This window comes from Chrysemys picta, chromosome 21 (genome assembly GCF_011386835.1).
Source record: "Chrysemys picta bellii isolate R12L10 chromosome 21, ASM1138683v2, whole genome shotgun sequence".
NCBI classification, from domain to species: Eukaryota; Metazoa; Chordata; order Testudines; family Emydidae; genus Chrysemys; species Chrysemys picta.
In genome coordinates this window covers 10903161-10924628 of record NC_088811.1, presented here as the reverse complement: position 1 = coordinate 10924628, position 21468 = coordinate 10903161, and the positions used below count along the sequence as shown (strand labels likewise).

At 40.8% G+C, this 21468-nt stretch overlaps 1 protein-coding gene across 12 annotated transcripts in view; it reads left to right on the top strand.

The window, feature by feature from the left end:
- LOC101931671 (beta-catenin-interacting protein 1) overlaps positions 1 to 21468 on the top strand; it is a 145743-nt gene that overhangs the window by 31817 nt on the left and 92458 nt on the right. For 4 of the 12 annotated variants that reach the window (XM_005292856.5, XM_065575334.1, XM_065575333.1 and 1 more), the window contains one exon: positions 18978 to 21232. The exons of the other annotated variants lie outside the window; for them this stretch is intronic. In XM_005292856.5, the coding sequence (XP_005292913.1) occupies positions 18978 to 19036 (59 nt within the window). In that variant the 3' untranslated portion in view covers positions 19037 to 21232. Of the gene's footprint in view, positions 1 to 18977; positions 21233 to 21468 lie in introns of those variants that run through there. 12 annotated transcript variants of the gene reach the window in all.

The window sequence follows — 21468 nt, the reverse complement described above, 5'->3', positions numbered from 1 at the left end:
TGAGGTGGCAAATTTGAACATGATGAGGTTAAGTAAAAGTGAGCAGTACGGAGAATAGGAGTTAAGTAAATCAGGCATCCTAACCAATTCTCATTTGCTTTGAGGAACGAAGAGGGAGCTCTAATCTATCATATTGGCATGAGTGTTGTAAAATTTATTGGTCTAGGCTTCGACCATCCCAGAATTAATTTCTCCAGTTAAACTATCGCACTTAAGTATGTTACCACAACGTTGGCCTTTGTTTCTTCTGTGGTATTATTTTAAAGGTACATGTCAGTTGTGATGGATTTGCCAGAAGTTACATCAGACATATTTATCTCATGTTGTCATGTTTAGTGTTGCTGGAAAAAGGAAGAGTTCACTATGGCTTCAAAAATAAATTGATACAAATCCCAACGACACTAATGGCTTACTTAAAATCTAACATCTTGAGGGAAGCTCCCTCTCCACTAGATGGCAGTATCTCTTGCTGAAAACTTCTATTCTAGACACACAGTGAGGTACTTAAATCGTAATTGATTCTTCAAAACTTCTTAAAGGAATTTCTTTCTTTAGTTCTCCTCCTTCTCTTCTCTTTCATGGGATCTTCCTTGTCATGTGTTTTTTTTCAGCCTTTGCAAAGCACAAGCAAAAAGTTTTTATTTAGGAAAAAGTATGTACATTTTTGGGCCCACCTACAAAGATTTGGCAGCCAAGTGGAAGTCCTGATTTCTTCTTCCAGCAATAGGACAGAAGAAAGGTACCTCTCAACCTGAATTGTCCTATACCATCTGTACCATCTCCTTCTCCCAGCAGACAGACCAGAAGGGGTTGGAATTCATGGCCCAACTTCTCCCCAGCATATGGAGCAATGTGTTAAAGGCAACAGGAGTCTTAGCATTCTAGATGATGCAATAGAACCAGAGAAGCAGACCTTTAGTGTTATACAAAACTATTTGCATCTCTAACCTAAGCATGCTGTAGAATTATGTACCAGAGTTGGAATTTGTGAGAGCTGAACTTGCCAACAGGCATGTTGTTCTTAGAGGTTTGAGACAAACTCCTGGTTCTTCCTCCCTTCTGCCTATTTCCCTTGGAGATATGACTCTTCAAATGTTGTACAGACATTAACTAAATCTCTTCATGCTTGTGAAGCAGGACAGAAAGGATCCCTATTTTAGCTGTTATGCAGTCGAGGCAGAGAGGTAAGTAATTCTCCCGGGGTCAACAGAGGATATTGAGATTAGAAGTTCTTAAGTCCTGAATGATACTTTATTTAAAAAAAAAAAAGACAAGAATTTAATACCTGTCCTAATATCTAATTTGTGTACAGTATAATCCAGTAATGCAAAATGGAATAAACTGTTAAAATTGTACTTGTATTCTGCCTCTCATGTGACAATCTTAAAACACTTTGTCCTCTCAAATCAAGACGTGCTAAGAGGACTGTGTTCAACCATTGTTGTAACAAGCATGGTTCTGGTGTGATGTGGTCAAGACTTGTTTAATTGGAAGGGGCATTGATATCAACCCCATGTGTACTTTGCTGCCAGCACTGCATGCAGAACTAATACAGATACATAAGTTAACTGCATTCTGTTCTATCACCTCATACTCCACAAATTGCCAACTGAAGTCTGTTTCCTTCCAGATCTTAGTGATGGGGATATCAAGCAGAAAGAAAAGATCATGATACATATTAAGCTGGCAGTTAAAACCACCTTGCTTGAGCTTGTAAACTAAGCACACACAGCATTAGACATTCAGGGAGAATAAATATGGGATCCTAAGGCTTAATTTTGTTCGTCGTTAGACTTGTAACTATGATACCAATAAAAGATTTAGATCAACTTCCCACACAATTCTAATGCCAATGAAAGTGGAGGCACCTATTTTCTCACCCAACTGCAATCCTGGAGCCTTAAATTTTCCCCTGTCAGGTGAGTATTTTTTACAGCAAGTAGAGATTATGCAATGGAATTCACTCTGCAGAGCAAGAAAATCTCTTTCCAACAAATGGAATTATAAGGATCCAGAAATGTAATGTGGTGAGAGAGAGAGAACACTTCATGGCCAAACCCTTTATGAAAAGGGTCCAGCCTCTGCTTGAGGATGGCTGCTCAGTCCAGGATGCAAGACTATCAAGCATGCCCAAGAGGAGAGCTCTCCCCATCCACGGAAGACAGAAGAACCTTGTGCGGGATCTGTGCTAAGAAGAATGGGAAGAACTGGCTTCAGATGATACCTTGTAAATTAGCAACAGAGAGTCCTGTGGCACCTTTAAGACTAACAGATGTATTGGAGCATAAGCTTTCGTGGGTGAATGCCCACTTTGTCGGATGCATGCACTCTGTTGCCTTTTACAAATCCAGACTAACACGGCTAGCCCTCTGATACTTGTAAATTAGATTACTTCAGAAAACTCAGAAGTATGCTGAAGAAGTGGAAAGTCCAAGTGATCTTCTTAGAAATCCTTCCTATCCCACGAGTGAAGACAGAAGATTCTGGAAGTGAACCTTTGGCTGTGTAAATGGTGTAAGGGTAGAGGGTGTTAGTTTTGTGGAACATTAGTTGTCCTATGGGGACAGAGGGCTGTACAGTTTGGATGCCCTTCATCTCAGTAGAAGGGGGAAACCAGTTTGCTGGGGCGACAGGCTGGCTAGACTAATCAGGAAGGCATTAAAACAAAAGGGATGGATGAAAAGAACAAATGAGCACTCATTTAGCACAAAATCAAGATGTCAAGAACAAAATTAAGGCACCAAGGGACATGAAAAGAAGAAATTCTTTAATTGCCTATAAACCAATGCCAGCTAGCTTGGTTGCCATACGTTCACCTGAGACAAGACCACTGAGGTCTTCCTTTTCTTGTGTTCCTTGGTAGCTTTCTTAATAAGGACCTGTCAGCCTATTTGAGCGAGGATATTTTTGTGTCTACTGAGAATCACTCTACAACCGGGGCATCTAGTCTTGGGTGATGTTTACTTGCAGCATCAAGACGGTGCTTCAGAGGGAGTAAGCCCTGCTGAATACAAAATTGTTCCAGTCATAAATCTCCAATGAGCCACCATTAATAAAAACTGAAGTTTAAATTACAACCTTGATAGTCGGCAAAAGGCTTTAGGGGATTACACGATCTGTCAGAAATAGACACTAATAATCTCCAACTGTAATCAAGAAACACCTTAAAATTCCTATAATATATGTATTTAAAAGCTAGCCCCAAAGGAATAGACTCAGAATTTTTTCTGCAGTTTGTTCTTGTATTCCAAGGGGGAAAAACAGATCAAAATCTAGTGCTCTTATATCGCTCACTCTGCTTTCCAAAAGCTATCCATTTATAAAACTTACAAACTCCTGTTCTGGGCTTAATCATGTACCTCATTTTACATTTGTGATTGCTGCTCCCCTGAGATGCCTCTGAAGGATGTGCTATAAGGGTGAATTTTGCTTTCTTGACAGGAAATTGTGCAAGCCTCAAGTTTAGTTTGATTCTGTGTTGTATTTCTCTATGCAAGTCAGGCAATGAACTTGTTCCAATGATCTGTGATATACCACCCTTGTTACTCTAGCAAATGTCAAACCAAATAGCATGCAACTGATAATACTGACTTGATTATTCATAATTTTACAGTAATGAATGCTATGAACAAATAAAATGTGCCTGGATATAGCAAACAGTTTTATAAAGGTAGCTGTGGTTGTGATGAATTCTAGCAATCAGATTAGAGTTCCTCATTTCAGTCCTTGTGCTCACCACTCTGTGCACTTTGACAAGTACCCCCACATGGCCAAAACCGGATGATTAACCAGGTAACAAAGGGATTCGGCTTGTCAGCTGGGGACGGTTAAAAGGGAGACAGGGAGAGGCAGAGCCTGGAAGGAAGGGCAAAGAAGCCCAGGATCTCAGACGTGAGACCTCTCTCCCCACCCTCTCATCTTGTGACTAGGGGGTATGTGGAAGCTTGGTGATGGGATATGAAGCTGCATAAGGTGTAAATAAAGGACACCATGGGTGAATTGACATAAAAGTGTGGGGCCACTTGCAAAGAGAATCTAGGGTGAGGGAGCAAGCTCTGAGACAGTCCCCTACAAGACAAGGGTCATAGAGGAGGCTATTTCCTGCAAACTCCTCATCAAAATCTTGACTGTAATTGCAGCGCATCTCTCCCAGTGCTGCTTCCTTAACATGGACCAGTGGCTATTACTGGTTAGAGTACAGGACTGGGAGTCCACACGCATCTGACTTCTAGCCTCAGCTCTACTACTGACTGCTCTGACCCTTGGGCAAGTTCCTTAAAATCACTCTGCCTCAGTCTGCCTATCTGTAAAATATGATAATTCTTCCTTATTTCACAGGTGTGTTGTGAGGTATAACTAATGTCTGTGAAGCATTTTTGAAAGGTGCTAGAGAGAGGTGAAGTATTAGTGGAAGGGATGGAACTATGGGATGAGATGTCTCTTATCAGGAAAAACTAGTATGACTTTTATGAAAGCACCAGAGTTCTCTACTCCCTGACTAGGTGAAAGAGACTAAACTTTTTTGAGCTTCATGTCTCCCCCTCCCCACCCTTCACCATTTACATTAATGAGAAAAAAAGACTGCAGTATTCTACAGTTTCGGTACTAAATGCAGCTGTAACAGTGTTGTAACCATAGAATGTTGGCGCCATTAGTGTAGAGTTTTTATAAGTGTACATTATTCCTCTTTCACCACTCCAAAACATTTTGTAACTAAGTCTCAAGGTTTTTCTTCATGGGCTCAGAAGTCCTGAAAGATCTAAGGAACTAAGTAATTTCCATTCATAAATACATGCTTAGGAGGGATGTTGGTCTCCCTCTTCTCAGTTATCTATTTTGATCTATTCCACACTAGTCCCTTTCCCCCCACTGCAGCAAATACTAAAGCAATTCAGACTGTAAGCTTCTTGTGTTTGAATTTGTGAGTTGATGGCTTTCCACCAAATCTCCATCACTCTTCAAATGTATCTTGCAGTGAAGTGTTCAGCTAAACATATCCTTGTAAAAAATACAGTACTTCCCTTTTCTTAGCAAATTTTGTTTTTAAATTGTGCTTGGCTACTGCTGTGTGGTTGAACTGGAAAACAGAAGCTGTATAGCTAGTAAGTACAGTACCTGGATTTCACTTCTAAGGCCTTGGGGACTACACCACTGTTCCTATAGCAACAGGAATGCCATGCTCTTCTTAAAGAAAGTAGGTCCCTTGGGGAGGACAGAGCTGAGCTGCAAACACACACTGGCTGGGTTAGACACACTATCTGGGTGTTAGAGTATTAAAAATAAACCCACAGTGTAAATTGAGGAGAAGAGATTATTGCCATGAGATTTGGGGTAGTTGCTGAGGAGGGATGGAGTTGTTGGCTAGAGCATCTCTTCAACTGAGTGCTTTTCTCTTTCTATACACACATAGCTTGTCTGAGTCTATTCCTTCTATAAAGTTGTGTATTAGGGTGCCAGACCTGGGATTTAGGGAAAGGGCTAAACATTGAAAGGTCTTTGAGAGTAGGTGACGGAGACAGGAGAAGAGGATGAGCCAAGGAGAGAGACTTTTTTCCAGTTCTGCATCCTTCAAGTAAGCTGCTTGAGATATTTAACCCTTTAATCCCTAAAAGCTCCTTAGGTGGCTTAGTTTCCTTGTGGTTGCAGAGCATTCAGGGCAAAGGGGAATAGATTTGTTACTGAAAAGATACTTGAAATAGCTCATTAGATGTTGTAAAGTGTTAAATACACTTTTGTATCACTTTTTAAAATGCAAGCTTCATATTTCTGACTCAACTGAATGTCTGGACAGTGTTTTGGCTTCTGTTATTGACAGGGCTGAACCACATTACACAACACATGATACAGAAAGTATGACTCATGCTGAAGGGGTCTGTGACAGCAGCCTAATCATATTCGTGATTTATAGGGCCGGAGGAGTGTCATATTGAGTGGACTCTCTAGTAGAGCTTACTTTCTAATGTAGACACAGCTTGTCTCACTAGAACAATTTACCATGCATCACTTATGAGTCACACAGCAAAGATGAACAACTCAGGTAAACCTTGCTAAGGTGGAGTTTCCTGTGCTGAAGGACAGTCCACTTAACAATGTTCTTTGTCAGTCTTTTTGCTATCTCTTCTTTGAAACTGATTCCCACTGAGTGGCAGATCCACTTGCTGGAAAGTGTTGAGCTCAGTGGCTGCCTGCAGCCTTCCCTACAGTTCGGCTTCATTCACTAGTTGCTTGACCTTCAAGTAATTTTATTTGTGTTTTAGGGCATGTTTTGCCTGCCTTTTAAAGGGCCAAATGAATTCATATAATCAAAACAGAGATGTTTCCGTATTCAGCTGAACAAACTGAGGTTCCAGAGTGCTGGGAAAAGATGCTGTCACAGATGACTGGCCCACAAAGTGCCAAATTTCCTCCTCCTCCTTTGCCACCTACATTAGATTTTGTTTCTTTAAGAAATTACTCTGTCTTCCCACCAGCTAGTAATCTTCCAAATTAAGTGCTGCAATGGTGTTAAATCCAAGTACCATCACTGAGTGAGAACCTGCAAACTGTGCAAGATGCTGGAGATGGTACCCAACCACATATGTGGGCAGGATATTTTGCCATTCTGGTTCCATCCATCCTCTCTCCCTGCCACTTCTATTCTTATGTGTGAGCAGTCTGAGTGAAAATGACAAGCTCCTGTCTCTTTACTGATGTGGCTGGGAAAGCAGAGGCTGCTGTAATAGGCATGTATCTGCAATTGCAACAACTCCTGCCAGCCAGCAGGGTATCTTTCTTTGGGTTCAATTTTGAAACTGGGATTTTAACGCTATTGCAGCAATCTATTTGGAAAGTTAATAAGGGGGAGACTTATCACTAGTGCATCTTAACGTGGAATATATGTTATTTAGGGGTAGTGTTTAAATATTAGGGCTATCAACCAATGTGTATAAGAAAACATTTTAAAAATAAAGTAATGGGGGTGCATACACCTACCTCGGCCCTGAAAAACTTTTGTTGATAAAGGTTCTGAATGTCCAGTCTTGTTTGATGAGGGTGGTTTTGGGAGTGGGAGGGTGGGACATGGAGCAGGGCTCTGGCGCTTATATTCCTACCCTCAAATACAGATTCATAATATGAGTTTGTATTTGAAGGCAGGAACGAGTGGCCAAGGACTCTGGAGGGTCTTGAAGAGAGGGGTTGCATGAGCAGGAACTGGAAGGTCAAGTCTGAGTATGTACCTTTTCATTGTTTGATATACCTTAATTACTGGAAGTGTAAATGTCTAATGAAGGATGTGCTCAATGTAAATATGGTTCAGGACCCTATTGTTTGGATCACAGGCTTTTGGCAAAGGTCCATCTTAACTTTGAAAACTCTGTGTTGGGGGTTTTTCACGTCAAAGAAAGCGTCCATTGTGAGAGCCAAGTTAGTTTGGGGCTGAGGGTCTGTTCACTAAGACTTCTAAGCCTTGTTGTCCTCATCCCAGATGGAAGCCCTTGCTCCATTCTCTAGAGATACTTGTCATGGTATGTGAACACAGGCTGCTTAGCAAACTTGTTGTGTTGTGGGTGGAGTGGACTTCAACAAACACTGCTGTCCCTTCTAAGAATGCAGGTATGCTATGAACTTTCCCTGGGCAAGTGTGCCCAAACTTTCTGCTGTAGTATCTTCATACAGTCTAATGCTCCATAAGCAGGTTGTGAAGGGTGAAAGATCTCATGACAGGGTCCACTCCAGTTCTATTGCATATACGCTAGCTGTCCCTGTTTAGGAAGGATGCGTTCTTCAAGTGTTGGTCCTGATGTGTACTTCACATATGGATATGCATGTGTGCCATTAGTGTCTGGAGATTATTAACATGTAGTGTCCTTTGGCCCACACAAGTGCAGTTGTTCTCCTCATGCTCCAGACAGAGGGCGTAAGAGGTGGTGCAGGCCAATACCGCTCCAGTTCCTTTTTACCACTGCAAGGCCTGAATTGGAATCCTCTGTATCCAGTTTTCTGTAGCTTCTTCCTTCTAGCCTGTAAATAGATATTGTAAATAGTTTTTATGTTAGCAGAGTTATTTTTTATAGTATAGTTATTATAGCTTGTTCCCCTCTCCTCTTCCTTCCTCCCCCCCTCCACCTTGATGGGGAGCCCCTCCTCACAGTCTGGGACTATGCCCAGAGTCTCAGGGTTCAGGAGTTCTCTTGCCCTTGCTCCTTCTGAGTGACACCACCAATGCTGCCTCTGTGAGGGTGAGTTGCATATCTCTGCGAAGTGCAGCATCTGCTGCTCATCTCCACTGCGAATATGTGAAGGCTGTGAGCATATGTTGAGGAAACAGATCTAGTAGTTGACACTTCAGTATTGCCTTCCATCCAAGAAACTCAAAGTGCTTGGCGCACACACACCTCCCCCAAGAAGTAGGTCTCTGTTTCAGAGGGGTAAATAGGGCATAGGGGGTTGAAGTGAATTTCCATAGGGGACCACAGCTGTCTCACACAACTGGGACCTAGAAGTCATAACTCTTCCTTCCTAGATTAACTACCAGACTCAGTCTAAGGACAAACCTAAATGATTTAGAAAACATGCATAAAGATGCAGTTTTACTTGTTTTTTCCTTCTTTCATTGTTGTTGTTGCTTCTCTCTCCCTCTAGCTCCACAACTGTGGGCTGATTCTGGGGAGATCACACCTTTTAATAGGCTTCCTCCAGTATGGGTATCTTGTGTTTGCTTCTGAGCATAATTTGAGTCTGGTTCTGTCAGGTCTCTGATAATAGGGGGAGGTGAGAACACTCCTTGTGCTTAGAGAAAAATGATGAATGACTCTCTTGTGCTCTGAACAAAACCAGGATATAGTTTAGGGGGAGGGATAGCTGAGTGGTTTGACCATTGGCCTGGTAAACCCAGGGTTGTGAGCTCAATCCTTGAGGGGGCCACTTGGGGATCTGGGGCAAAATCAGTACTCGGTCCTGCTAGTGAAGGCAGGGGGCTGGACTCGATGACCTTTCAGGGTCCCTTCCAGTTCTAGGAGATGGGATATCTCCATTTCATTTCAAGGTCTTGCTAATGAACAAGGTATGCCCCCTGCACCTCGGTGCCTTACCATGCTTTTACTATTGTTTGCGGTGTTGTAGCTGTGTTGGTCCCAGAATATTAGAGAGGCAAGTTGAGTGAGGCAATACCTGTTATTGGACCAACATTTGTTGTGGAAAGAGACAAGCTTTTGAGCTTATAATTACACAGAGCTCTTCTTCAGGTCTGGACTAAAAGAGTTCTGTAAGCTCAAAAGCTTGTCTCTTTCCATAACAGAAGTTAGTCCAGTAAAAGATATTACCTCATTCGCCTTGTCTCCCTGTTTTGACATGCAGGGCCTCAGGCCCGTATTCCGCCATAAACTCCATTAAACCCAGTGGCAGAATACCTAGACAGAGTTGAATGAAACTGAAATGAGAACTTTGTGGGATTGAACAGTATTTTGCCATTTATAGTTACTTTAAAACATGGATCTCAAAGTGCTTAGAAATACTCATTAAGCCTCAACACCCCCCCCCCATGAGTTCTTCCCATATTACAGATTAAGAAACTGAGGCAGAGAGGTTAAGGCCATACAGCAGTTTTTGGAATGGAAACCTAGGCTTTGGAGAGTCCTCTGAGTCCATTTGAATCATTATTAAAGGCAATAAACTATAAAGCTCTTTATGAATGTCAAACCAGCATATGAAGTACAGCAGCCAGAGGGCACAATTGTGTGTTGGAACTGATTAGGCCTGAGGCTGTCTAGAAACCTGAACCCATTGTGAGAAACAATCCGTTTCAAAGTAAGGTGGGATAGTTACGAGGTTTAAATTCAGCCGGAGACGTCCAGAGCGGAGTGCCGGTAAATATTTTCAAACCTGCAGTAGCCCCGGCACACCCCGCGTGGCTGAAGCCCCAAGCCCCAGCACCCCCTGTTTCCTTCAGGGCTGAAGCCCTGAGATCCCCGCCCCTGCAGCTGAAACCTGGAGCCCCTAATGGGGGTGGGGTATGGGGGGCTCCAGGAAATACTCTGAGAATTTAAGCCCTGGATAGTTGTGTGCTCATGGCTGAACATGGACATACAGCTTCAGATTTCACAGCCTGTCAGATAAATTATTCATGGCTAGTGCTGGTTGGACAAACAGTGGCTCTCTGTAATAATGTATCTCCTCCTGCCTTAGCTACACAATTTATTAGACTTTATAGTTGGGAGCATTGGAATACAGCAGAGGCTTGCTTCTGTTGCAGGATAGGAATGTTCTGTTTTGTTTTCACTCTCCGGGCCTGCTATCTGTGAATCAGTATTACATGTCTGCAAATTTCTTTGTGCTGTATATTATGTTTCTGAGTGTCATGTGGTGCCATCTGCTTACTCACCCATCCACCTGGCTGCCCTGGGGGGGTGTTATCTGTTTTTTGATGGATTATTGTTATGTTTAAATGCAGTTGCTTGAGACTCTGGCAAACAGTGGTTTGGATGTAACTACCACATATGAACACATCACCCCCTGAATCAAAAAGGAATGGGAGGAGGAAGTAAAGCTGTTAAAGTTTGTGTAAAAAATTCAGTGTTGATTAACTTTATCAAAAACTGTACTGGAAGGGTGAGAGCAATAGAGACCGCATATGCACTACCATACCAGAAAGCTGAGCTGGAAAAACACCTCATGACAAGATGAGATCCATGGAAGGACCTCAAAGGCTGCCTCTTCTCATGCTTCCCTTCTTCTCTCCCCCCCCCCCCCCCCAAAAAAAAAAACCCCACCCCATAGCTCCTCATTCCAGCTCTGTAACAGGCTTCCTGTGTGACTTTGTTAGTCATTTATTCTCTCTGCTTCACTTTCCTAGGTGTTGAAAATGGGGACAGTTTCATTTTGTAAAGTGCCTTTTACAAACGTATAACCAAAGAATATTACAATTGGTAACTTACACAAATGTGATTTTTTTTTCATGAGCACAAACAGCACTTTACAAATATATAACTTAAAATAATAGGATAAGATTTAGTCGCCATAAAATAGTTTTTAAACCTCATTTTAAAGGGAAAATGGGTAAACAAATCAAACGAGTTAGAATTACATGGGTAAGGGACTGGTATTTACAATTATTATAGATTTCTAGCACTGTAGGAAACAGCTAGATTGGAGAGATCCCAAATTATATTAGGTACATGAAAACATTTTCAAGCTTAAATTTAACTTGTAGGAAAAAAGGGATAGATATTGAAAGTGCTCAATGAGCCACATGCAACTGGTTCAGTTGCAGCTAGAACGGGGAAACTGCAATATAGTACAAAAGATGCTCCTACATCTAATTACAAAGAGCAAATCAGTCAAGTTATATAGAATGTATTAAAGAATATCAAAAAGGCAGCCATACTCTTGATGGTTAATGTGATAATAAAACCTGTATGTACTTACTGTGTTTCATCCAAGGATCTCAAAGAATTTTACAAAGGTGGTTATTTTGTTTATTTTACAGTTAGGGAAACAGAAAATATCAGTGACTTGGCCAAAAGCTAAGTTAATGGTACCCAGATTTTTTTTACTTAAAGGCCCCTGCTGTTGTCACTAGACATACTGCCACTTCAGGTCAGGCCACAAGAAATGAAGCTCTAGTGAAATTAATAGCAATTGAGAATCTTCAGCATGGTTATAAATCCCCCTCCCCCCCCCTCAAAATAGAACTTACCTTATGACTTTCTTAATGTTCTGTTTTTGTTTGTTTGTTCACCTCATCATTGGAATACATGGACATTTCCTGTGCCCCAGTCTGTTTCCCAGTAAGAGGTTCAAGTAAATGGCATGGTAAAGAGAAGCTCCTAGCCCAAGAGAGACCCGCACAATTCATCGGGTGGGGCTGCTGAAACCATGATGTGTATTTCCCAAAACTGTCTTGAATATTTATTTTTACTGCAGCTGTTTAGAACAGGAGCTAGCAAGCTGTGAACATGCTATTCAGAGAGCTGATTTGACTGAGAAAGCCAATGTGAACTGCAAAATTCCCAGCATCTGCTGTGTGGTTAGAGATATTTATTGCTCCTGTCGTGCTTTGCATACTGCTCTATGCTGGCCACAGTGAGCAGTGCAAGGGAACAGCATAGAAAGCTAGGACTGTTGGGTTGTAGAGATAAATCAGCTGAGGGACTTACGGAGCTGGTGGATTATCTTGAAATAAGTCTCTCTACTTCCATAAAACCCACCACAAGAATTTTTTAAATTTTGAAAAGAGAAGAAATAAAGAAAACAAACAATAACTGTTAGCCAAACTAGCTTGTCTGCTGTGCTGGGTTTGATATCATCTGTGATATTACTGTTGCTAGGAGACCTTGCTTGCTCTGGAACTACATAGCAAAGGCACCTTTAGTTTAAAGGGGGATGTATATTAAGGGAATAGGAAAGTTGGGGCAAATACCAAGACATGGGATGCCAAGTTCAAGCAATGTCCTGCCCGTTCTGTTTAACTGTTTCAATGTTGCACCAACTATCAGGAGCTCTCTGCATTTAAATTTCTCATATTATGCTTATTAGAATCCTTACTAGTCAATACCTATTTGATATGGAGGGTAATAATTAAAAGATGCACCTCTTTATTTTTAAAAAAAGAAAACACAAGAAAACCAAAATGACTCCTTAGCCCCTGGTTTAAATTCCCTTCTTGGATATACAACTTAAAACAAATTGCCCTAGAGTATAAGAATTATTGAACATAAATATCATAAGTAGTGCTTTTGTTCTTTGAATTACATTAGCAGGAGGAATTGTGGTCTAGAGGTCTAAGCATGAACATGGGAGTCTGGACTCCTAGGTTCGGTACCAGGCTCTGCTACTGACTCTGTGTGGTCTTGGGTAATTCCATTTGTACCTCAGTTTCCCCAATTATAAAATGAGGATAAAATGTACTGTGCAAGCCTCCAATAAAACTGGTACAGTACAAACTGTATTTTAAAGAAGTCTTAATAAACTTGGTTATCATCCTGTCTTTGTGTTTTCTTTCCTTACCCTTTTCCAGCTCGCTGTACAGAATTTTGTCTCAAAACAATTAGCCTCTCTTGTTCTCCATTGTCTATTCATTACACACTGTTAGCACAGAGACCAGCTGATGCAGCTTCAACTGAGATGTAAGAGTTTCTTTACCAGCCAAGCCGAGCTGAGGTATCTCCAGGGTGAGAGAGGGGGACCCTGTTTAGTATAACGCAGCTATTAAAAACAAAAATAAATGCCATGGTACAGAAGCTGTAATATACAACTTCTGTCGCCAGTTCAACATCCCTAAGCTGTTGTGGATAGACTCACAGCAATATGAGACACCTAATTTTATGTGGTGTCAAGTATGTTTTGCTACAATGCGTACTGAACTTGGAGCTGGTCCATATCAGCTGAATGACCGGTTTTGAAAAGGGGCTAGAAGGACTGTCTTATTCAGTACCCTATGTCAAATACTGTAGTTTCTCTAGTATAAATACAGCCTGAATGTATGGCTGTATTTTCATTTCACAACCTCAGCTGCTGTTTGTCAGTGCCACTTGCATCTTCTGTTGCTTTGCTTCTCTGTGTAAATCCTTCAGAAGTTATTTTCCTAACCTCAAATACATTTGGAAGCAACAGAGCAACTTTTTGGTTGGTTTTTGGGGAGTGGTAGCATTGCTGCCTTCTGAGACCAGAATAAAGGTTGAATTAAACCAGCTTATTGGAAAGTGAAATTTTGGCTGAGTTAATTTGCAAAGCACAGTAGTCATCGTTTACATCGGTTGGTAGGGATCAACCTCTAAAATTGCCCAAGCTACAAACTTGAGATCCACACCTGCACCTTCTCAAAGTTCAGGATAAACAATATTAAAGAATATTAAATTATCCTGATGATGGGAAGCAAGTAAGAGGCTGATATGACTGCATCAGCAGTTCTTTAATGACCTGAAAATCAAAAGAACCCTACAAACAGTGGAAACATGGACAATTTGCTACAGCGGAGTACAGAAGACTAGCACAAGCATAAAGGGACAAAATCATAGAAATATAGGGCTGGAAGAGAGCTTGAGAGGTCATCTGGCCCAGCTCCCTGGGGTGAGGCAGGATCAGGTATATGTAGAGCATCCTTGATCATCTAACCTGTTCTTAAAAACCTCCAATTAATGGGGATTCCACAGCCTCCCTTGGAAACCTTTTCCAGTGATTCTAATTATAAGGATAATTTAAGTTTTTCTTAATATCTAACCTAACTCTCCCTTGCTGTAGATGATCTATTCTTGTCCTACCACTGGTGAACATGGAGAACAACTGATCCCCGTTGTCTTTATAACAGCCCTTAACGTATTTGAAGACTGTTATCAGGTCCCTGCTCAGTCTTCTTTTCTCACGACTAAGCATGACCAGGTTTTTTTTTTTAACCTGTCGTCATAGGTCAGATTTTCTACACCTTTTTTCACTTTTGTTTGGTCTCTAGCCTCTTTCCAATTTGTCCACATCTTTCTGAAAGAGTATTCCAGGTGAAGCCTTACAAGGGCCAAGTAGAGTGAGACAATTACCTGTTCTGGTATATATGACACTCCTATTAATACACCCCAGCCTTAAATTAGCCTTTTTCACAACTCCATGACATTGTTGGCTTCATTCACTTTGTGATCCACTATAACCCCTAGATCCTTTTCAGCAGTACTACCGCCTAGGCTTGAGGGAGGGGCCAACACTTTTAGCATTTCCTTGTCCTTGTTTAGATCCACAGTAACTGGGATCCAATTGACTCAGTTTGCTGGTTATAAATACCATCTCACTAAAATAACTGAGAAAATCAAGAGCAGAAACTCTTCCCCCAAACAAATGGGTAGGGTCCACCTCGTGAATTAGTCATAGATTCTAGAACTGGAAGGGACCTCGAGAGGTCATCGAGTCCAGTCCCCTACCCTCATGGCAGGACTAAATACTGTCTAAACCATCCCTGATGGACATTTATCTAACCTACTCTTAAATTAATACATAAACACTTCATAGTTTGGGGCTCACTCTCTGCTACTCAGTTGGCAAATATTGTGCCTCAGTTTGGTTAACCCTTGCCCACACTAGACTAGTAGACACACAGATTAATCATACTATGAGAATTACAGGCAACATTGAAGCCAACAAAACTTGCATGGTTACCAGTCCTCGCCAGTATTCCTCCACGATAAGGTCATTGCAGAAAAACTAAGTGAATTCTTTGCATCGGTCTTCACAGTTGAGGATGTGAGGGAGATTCCCAAAACTGAGCTATTCTTTTTAGGTGACAAATCTGAAGAACTGTCCCAGATTGAGGTGTCATTAGAGGAGGTTTTGGAGCTATAACAGGGTTCAAAAAAGAACTAGATAAATTCATGGAGCATAGGTCCATCAATGGCTAATGGGCAGGGATGGTGTCCCTAGCCTCTGTTTGCCAGAAACTGGGAATGGGCGACAGGGGATGGAGCACTTGATGATTATCTGTTCTGTTCATTCCCTCTGGGACACCTGGCATTGGCCATTGTTGGAAGACAGGATGCTGGGCTAGATGGATCTTTGGTCTGACCCAATATGGCCATTCTTATATTCTTAGTTTGTGGTGTTCTGATACAGCATTTTGGTTCACATTCATCTCTAGTAAGAACACCAAAGAGCTGCCTCTCTGAGTCTTATTTAAGTTAGGGAGGGGAGTGAGAACAATCAATGAGAAGGTTGCACTCAAAGCTTCCTCCTCTGCAGTCTAGTCCTTTAGTTAGAGGCTTCAAAGGAAATCTAAATAAAGGAAATAATTAGCTCATGCAGACCTAATTAGTTCATGAAGGGAAAAAAATGCTGTGTGTGTGTAATCGGTTCCACTTAAATGGCAAGGATCAGTTTAATGGTTGGTCAGATATCAGAAATTGTGTGGGTTGTGGCTGTTAGAATATGTTCTTTAAATAAATAAAAAAAAATGTCATTTTTATAGTTGGAGCTATGGGATCCACAGATGAAAGCAGCATTTGCTTTTATTTGAGTCTCTGGGGGCTGGAAGTTCTGAAACAGATTAAAAATCTTGCACAGTTAACCCCTAGATTGCTTTTTTATGGCCTTATCTAGACTAAAGAGATTTATTTGTAGCACTGCCTTACGACCAGTCCACCTGCTCTCATTTCCCCAACATTCTGAAGACATTTAACTTTTACATGTCACCTTGTGCTCGTCTCTGAATATTTAGGAGTCCAGAGAACAGATTGGTTTGTGGATGGCCCAAGAGGAAATGTCATTTGAAGAATGAAAATAATTTAGAATGGAATGTTTTTCATGGGACTGGATAGCTCATGTGGGTTATAGTTAACTAAAGATTCTTTTGCCTATAAATCACAAGTTCAAATCCTACCCAAGTCAGTGCTGAGTGAATGAGGCTATTCATGGCTTATGTGAAATGAGCTAGGTAGGTCTCAGTTCAGTTCTCCCCTCATGTTAGGCATGAGTTAGGTGATCATCCACAACTGACAGCCTCAGCCAAAAGGCCAAGGGTTGAATAAGTCATGGAAACTGAACCTTGCAGGTGGTTCCTTCACGTCTTGGTTGAAGCACTTTGGAACCTCAGTGTGAGAACCTTGTACAGCATGGCAAGTCTGTTTTGTGGGTTAATAGAGGCCTTCAGTTTCAAAAAGAGTGTTCTGAACTACTGTTAGGGGTGTAACAAAAATGTCTGTCTCTTAATATACTTAGCGATGCTCACATATCAGTGATGTTCAGTGCTATTTAACTCTACAAAATGAAGAGGAAAGCTAAACATGGCTCACAACTTACGTTCCTAATAACGTAGCAAAGTTTGCAGATGACACAAAATTACTCAAGGTAGTTAAATCAAAAGTTGACTTGGAAGAGTTATAAAGGAATCTCACAAAACTGGGCAACAAAATGGCAGATTACTTTGCATTATCAACGTTGAATTTAATGCACATTGGAAAACATTACCCCAACTATACATGTAAAATGATGGGGTCTAAATTAGCTGTTACCACTCTAGAAAGAGATCTTGGCGGCGGCGTGGATAGTTTTCTAAAAACATCTGCTCAGTGTGCAGTAGCACTCAAAAAAGCTAACAGGATGTTAAGAACCATGAGTAAAGAGATAGATAAGGCAGAAAAATTCATAAAGCCAGTATATAAATGCATGGTATGCCCACACCTTGAATGCTGCATTCAGTTCTGGTCACTGCATCTCAAAAAAAGATATATTAGAACTGAAAAAATGCAACAAAAATGATTAGGGGTATGGAACCTCTTCTGTAAGAGGAGAGATTAAAAACTGAGACTGTTCAGCTTAGAAAAGAGAAGACTAAGGGAGGATATGATAAAAGTCTGTAAAATCATGAATGATGTGGAGAAAGTGAATAAGGAAGTATTATTTATCCCTTCACGTAACACAAGAACAAAGGGTCACCCAATGAAATTAAATGGCAGCAGGTTTAAAACAAACACAATGAAGCACTTCTTCATATAACCTATAGTCAACCTCTGGAAAGTGTTGTCAGGGGATGTTGTGAAGGCCAAAAGTATAACTGGGTTCAAAAAAATAAATAGGTAAGTTCATGGAAGATAGGTCCATCAAAGGCTGTTAGCCAAGATGGTCAGGGATGCAACCCCATGATCTGTGTGTCCCTAAACCTCTGACTGCCATAAACTGGGACTTGACAACCGGGGATGGATCACTCGATAATTGATGTATTCTGTTCATTCCCTCTGAAGCAACTGTCGCCTGTCACTGCTGGAAGACAGAATACTGGGCTAGATAGACCATTGGTCTGACCCAGTATGACCATTTTTATGTTCCTCAATTATACACCTTACCAGGTGAGAATCCAATGTGTCTTGAGTTTTGGATCATCTCTGTTTGGCAACACTTGGACTCATTGTGAGCCAGTAGGTGCGCATATGATACATATCCCCCACTGTTATCTGTTTAATATAAACAACTTCTCAGTGAAAGGACGTACGATATTGACAACTATAACTGCACTTATCAACTGCACCATGTAGCAAATACTGAATTTGCTCAGCTGGCCAGCATTAAAAATATCTCCAGACAGCCAGAGAGAAGTAAGAGAAAAGTGGTCTTCAGAAATAAATTTGAGAGAACATTAAGATGGTGTCTGGGACTTTCCATCTTTGGAATAAACAAGGAGTTGTTTACATGGATGCAGTGGGTGACGGAGGGCTGGAAAACAATAGATCTGGGTTCTGCTCCGTTCCATGCCACATTTGGGAGGTTTTGGCATGAGACCCTAAGCAAGCTATTGAACCTCCGTGCTTCAGTTTCTCCATCTTTAAAATGAGAATAATATTTACCTTCCTTACATGTGTTGAGGCCGAATTAATGTTTAGAAACAACTTTGATTCCCTTGAATGGAAGGTGCCGTACATGCTCGCATTATAACCATGGACAATGAAAAGCCTCTCAACAGGTCTAACAAAACAGTGTAGTCCTAGTGTGAAGGAAATTCCTGTTAGGAATAATGAAGGCAGGCTGCAAAGAGTAACCAAAATATCCCATTAAAGGAGAAAACGACACATAGGGCAGCAACTCCCAAACATCTTTTTATTGAACATCCCCATTCTCATGCTCCAGGATAGTTCAGCAAGGCCCTTTTGCAGTGCAGGGATCTGAAGGATGATGAGACCAGCAAAGAATTTGCAAATTTCAGTGTTTCCAACTCTCTCAATATTTGGTGGGTTTTTTTAAAGCTCTCGCTCCTGGAGGTATGTGAAAACTGGAGAATATCAGCAGCCATTTTTTAAATGGTTACAAAAATTCTAATCCTTGCGATTGCAGAGAAAAGCTTGAAAACATGAAGCCTAAATCCTCCAACACCAGAAGGCAAATAGGAACCTAAAATGTATTATTTTTAAAATCCTCATGACTTCTGGGATCCTGACTCATGACTTTTGAATTTTTGACAATACTGAAATTCAACCCACCCCCTATTCTCTGAATGCAGTACTCTTAGCTCCCATTTTTTTTATATGTACTTACAGGTGCTGAGGACGTGGTGATGGCATTTTCCAGATCAGAGACGGAAGACAGAAGGCAGTAATTAAAGAGTGTCTGAGCAACACAGAGCTGGAGAGGGCAAGGAGATTCCTGAAGATAGAGGATGGCAGAGCATTAACAAGTTCCTTTGCCCACCCCTAATTTTCCTTGGCAGCCCTTGCCCTTTTCCTTTTAATTTTGCTTCCCTTTGCCAACTCTCTGAACACATCTGACAGCCATCTGTTCCTATACACTGTTGCTTCTCATCTGGGCTGTGTTATCAAGGACGAAGCTAGCGATGCATTTACAATTGGTTCAAAGGGACAGACTCTGTTTATGATTGGCTAAAGGAAGACAACTTTTTAAACTTGACCAATGGAAATCTTTTATTTTAGTTCTGATTTTATTTTATATTTTAAAATAAGTCTCTTGACAGCCTTCTTCTAAAGAAGCTTTTCAAGCTCCGGTGCTTATTTAGGTCAGATTTGTGAATTTGAACAGGGTTTGGTTGGCTGCATAGAACTGGAATTGAATTGTGATTGGCTGATAATGCTAAAGCTTTCTCTAGATTGCTTGCAGGTATTTTGCTGACATCAACATTTTCATTGCAGAAAGTTGATTTTTGGTGCATTGGTTTACTTTTCACTTATTGATCTGAGGGAAAAAAGACAAATGTTCTTTGCAATATTTATTACACACCTAACACACGCACACACTTTGCTTTTTTTGATTGGCTTAAGAACTGTTTTTAATTTCCTATTAGCTCCAAGGTCTCCCATGCAATCAATTTTTCCATACTTATCTGCTCTATGGCCTCTGGCACTCTTGGGAGCGTGTGTCAAAAACATACTTACTTTAATAAGTCTACCTGTTGCAGCTGGAATGTGGAGATCTGCAGCCCTCTGCTTTGCTATGGGCTGTATTAATTAATTGCTAAAAAAAACTTGGCATTTGGGTTGCTTTTCTCTTTGCTTCTTACAGAGGAGCTGTAGATTTGCAGGAATTGGAAAAAGATAAGATCTGTGGCTGTGACATTAAATTCCCAAATCTGTATAGCATATGAATGAATTGTGTAAAATAGTACATACAGCTCCACTTTAACCCTTTAATTGCTGCACAGGATTTAGCTCTCAGATAGGGGAACATTACCACCCATGATCTTATATCCATGTTGCACTGGAATACAATAAACAAAGTTTCTTATCACCTGCAGTATTATGTGCAGTATGGCTCTAGTACCTGCAACAATTCAATGAGATGGAAGTCATCTGTCTCCAGGATGAATCAGTTTTTCTGTGGCCATTGCTGTATTGGTGGCAGTGGGAATGCACTAAACTGCCCAAATATGAGTGTACATGTGACATGCGCAGATTCACAGAGCTGGGAGAAGAAGTAGGGCCTTCATCTGCAGTGAAATTTTAAAACCATGCACTCACTCTTCAGGAATCTGCACAGTGAATATTAAAATCCTGAGGTACCTTGTGCTGCTGCCTAAAACCAAGCACTTCATTCTCTATTATGTGCAGTGAATTTTTACAATACTTCTAGACTCTGTTGTGGGTTGCACTGATTTAAGATATTTCAAACCGTATTTAAATAGAAATCCGTTCACCTGTACCTAGTTTGTTTCATGCGATTGTTAATTATTTGGAGTAACAGCTCAGGATCCTGGCTGTGACTACTTGACTGTTCTCATGACATGCAATTATGATGATACAGATGTTATTAAAATCTCAAAAGTGAACAAACAGAAGAAACCATTGGAATATGTGTGGGAGAGAGAAGTGGGGACTTTATCTTGAACAAATAACCATTGTGTAAATGGGAACAACTGTAATTCTATCTATGAAAAAGATCCTTTTGATTCAATTGCATCTTTGTAAAGTTTCAATGTGAAAATTAATCTCTTACCTCAGTTTATTGAGGCTGGATAAGATTTCCCTGTATTAAAATGAAACCATCAATGAGCCCAATTGGTTCTTGTGATTTGAACTAAGAGGCACTTTGATTTTAACTTTGGTGCAAAGGGGGCAGCCCTTAAAGGGTTAATTTAAGGTGATATGTATTTTCAGCCACTGGCTGGAATGAGGGGGCTGGATTGTAGTGGCCTGTCATTGTCAAAGCTAACATGCATACTCCATGTGTATCTATGGCATTTCTGAGCTGTTACATCTTTTTAAGAAAAGTGAAGTGTTTCTGTGGTTTAATCTTTTGACTAAAAATGTAACTGTTGGGGGGAAAATACAGTTTTTAATAGCTACTCTTGTTTCTTATTGATTTATTATATTGGTAACCCGCAAAATATCCATGTTGCTCTTGTGAAAGATTTACCTGTAAAGTCCAAACTGGAAGGGTTCAGTAGGCATCTCTGATGCAGATACGCTGAAAACAGGATAATGTGGAGTTCAGATGCCTGAACAAATATATTTACATCAGGATATTGCTGCCATCTCTTGTATCTGTATACTGAACCCAAGTTGCCTGGCATCCTTATTA